Consider the following 2,871-nt stretch of genomic DNA (forward strand, 5'->3'; position numbering starts at 1 on the left):
GCTGTAAACTGTGATGGTCAATGTAAACTTCACAAGACACCCCATAAAGATAATGCCTCCAAATCTTAAGAGCGTGAACAATTGCATCTAACTCCAAATCATGTACCGGGTAATTCTTCTCGTGGGGTTTCATCTGACTCGAAGCATATGCAATAATTCGCCCCTCCTGCATTAATACACAACCCAAACCAACGCGTGAAGTGTCACAATATATTGTATACATCCCCAAACCGAAAGGCAACACTAATACTAGCATTGTAGTCAATGTTGTCTTGATCTTCTGAAAGCTCACCTCACAATCATCAGACCATCAGAACGAAGCACCCTTCTGGGTTAATTTGGTCAAAGGTGCTGCAATAGATGAAAACCCTCCACGAACTGATGATAATAATATGCTAATCCAATGAAACTCCTGATCTCAGTCGCCGAAGTGGGACGTTGCCAATGCTGAACTACCTCGATCTTTTTGGGATCAACTTTAATGCCTTCACCTGATACAATATGTCTAAAAAATGACATGAAATTTAGCCAAAACTCACACTTGGAGAACTTAGCATATAGCTTTTGTTCCCGCAAGGTCTGTAGCACCACTCTCCTATGTTGCTCGTGCTCTTCCTTACTGCGCGAGTAAATCAAAATGTCATCAATGAAGACAATAACAAACGAATCAATATATGGCCTGAATACCCTGTTCATCAAATCCATAAACACCACTGGGGCGTTAGTTAACCCGAAAGACATCACTAGAAACTCATAATGACCATATCTAGTCCGGAAAGAAGTTTTCGAAACATCCGAATCCCGAATCTTCAACTGATGGTACCCCGACCTCAAGTTGATCTTAGAGAACACCCTAGCACCCTGCAACTGGTCAAATAGATCATCAATACGCGGCAACAGGTACTTATTCTTAATAGTCACTTTGTTCAATTGGCAATAATCAATACACATTCACATCGTTCCATCCTTCTTCTTCACAAATAACACTGGTACACCCCAAGGCGATACATTCGGTCTGACGAACTCTTTGGCTAGTAAGTCCTCAAGTTTTTCTTTCAATTCTTTCGGAGCCATGCAATACGGTGGGATAGATATAGGCTGGGTATCTGGAGCCAAGTCTATACAGAAATCAATATCAATATCTAGTGGCATGCCTGGAAGATCTGATGGAAATACATCGGAGAACTCCCGAACTACAGGCACTAAATCAATAGTTGGAGTCTCTGCAGTAGTATCCCGAACATAGGCTAGATAAGCCAAACAACCCTTGTCAACCATGTGTTGAGCCTTCATGAAATAAATAACCTGATTAGATAAACTAACAGACAAACCCTTCCACTCCAGCCTAGGCAATGCTGGAATAGACAAGGTAACAATCTTGGCATGGCAATCTAGGATGGCATGATATGGAGATAACCAATCCATGCCTAGGATGATTTCAAAGTCGGTCAACTCAAGTAATAGAAGATCTGCTCTAGTTTCATAACCACAGAATGTAATAATGCAGGACCGGTAGATCCGATCCATAACAACAGAATCGCCCACAGGAGTGGACACATAAACATGAGTACTCAAAGACTCCCGAGAAACACCAAGGAAATGAGCAAATAGATATGACACATATGAATACGTAGATCCTGGATCAAATAATACGGAGGCATCTTTGCCGCAAATAGAAATAATACATGTAATCACGGCATCTGAGGCCTCTACATCTGTTCTGGACCGAAAAGCATAGAACCGAGCTGGAGCGCCAACTGGCTGGCCTCCACCCGGCTGACCTCCACATCTAGGATGACCCTTACCCACATGTCCTTCACCTCTTGGTGGTCGGACGGCTGGTGGATCAACTGGTGCGGTAATCATAGGCTGCTGACCCTGCTGCACTGGTCTACCCTGAAGCTTGGGGCAGAATCTCTGCATGTGACTAGGATCCCCGCACTCGTAACAACTCTTCGATGCGATGGGCTGCTGACTAAGAGTTTGGCCCTGGTGACCTGAATACCCACAGTACGAACAAAGAATAGCTGATGGGTGATAAGAACTCTCTGGCATAGCACTGAAATAAGGTCACACTGGAGCACCCCGAGGAGGCAGTGGTGCTGGATATGGGGTCCTCCTGGACTTCCCTCTCACGAACTGGCCTCTACCCCCATATGGAGCACCTCTAAACTCTCCAAAATATCTAAACCTTTTATCTCATAACCTTCTCTCGGCTACGCTGACGCACGCCCTCAATCCTCCAGGCTATCTCCATAACCAACTCATAAGAAGTACCCATCTCAACCTCTCGGGCCATAGTATCCTGAATGCCAATATGTAAACCCGCAACATACCTCTGCACTCTCTCCGCCTCAGTAGGGAGTATCAAAAGTGCATGGAGAATAACTCAAAGAACCTCGTCTCATAGTCGGTCACGGACATCTAACCCTGCTGGATCTGCTCAAACTGAAATCGCAACTCTTCCCTCTGGGAGGGTGGACTATACCTGTCCAGGAAAATACTGGTGAACCTGTCCCAAGTCATGGGAGGAGAATCTGCTGGTCTTCCAAGAAGATAAGACTTCCACCATATACGGGCTCTTCCCTCCTGCTGAAAAGTAGCAAAGTCTACCCCGTGAGACTCTAATATCCTCATGTTGTGCAGTTTGTTCCTGCACTGATCAATGAAGTCCTGGGGATCCTCATGTCGCTCACCCCTAAAGACAGGAGGATGCAATCTAGTCTATCTGTCTAATAGCTTCCGCAGCTAGTTTGGGCTCAAGTGTAGCTGCTGCCACTAGCTGGACTCCACCTACAGGTAGTGCACCATGGGTCTGATATACAGCAACTGCCTGCCCATGAGCCTGTGTGGTAGGGGTCTGTGCTCCCC

At 45.6% G+C, this 2,871-nt stretch overlaps 1 protein-coding gene across 1 annotated transcript; it reads right to left on the reverse strand.

The window, feature by feature from the left end:
- Positions 1-951: 951 nt before the first annotated feature.
- On the reverse strand, positions 952-1,866 carry LOC138902316 (uncharacterized). The gene is made up of 2 exons (XM_070190163.1): positions 1,266-1,866; positions 952-1,106 (listed from the first exon to the last, which is right to left on the reverse strand). The coding sequence occupies exons 1-2, from the start codon at positions 1,864-1,866 to the stop codon at positions 952-954; spliced, it is 756 nt and encodes a 251-aa protein (XP_070046264.1).
- Positions 1,867-2,871: the final 1,005 nt, after the last annotated feature.

Source organism: Nicotiana tomentosiformis, chromosome 12 (assembly GCF_000390325.3).
Source record: "Nicotiana tomentosiformis chromosome 12, ASM39032v3, whole genome shotgun sequence".
Classification (NCBI taxonomy): domain Eukaryota; kingdom Viridiplantae; phylum Streptophyta; class Magnoliopsida; order Solanales; family Solanaceae; genus Nicotiana; species Nicotiana tomentosiformis.

Bases quoted from the DNA above. Each gene is read 5' to 3' on its own strand.
- LOC138902316 (XM_070190163.1), bottom strand. From the start codon at position 1,866: ATGATTACCGCACCAGTTGATCCACCAGCCGTCCGACCACCAAGAGGT. The intron at 1,107-1,265 runs GTTGTTTGGCTT...ACTTGGCTCCAG, and splicing joins TCAACACATGGTTGACAAGG to ATACCCAGCCTATATCTATC.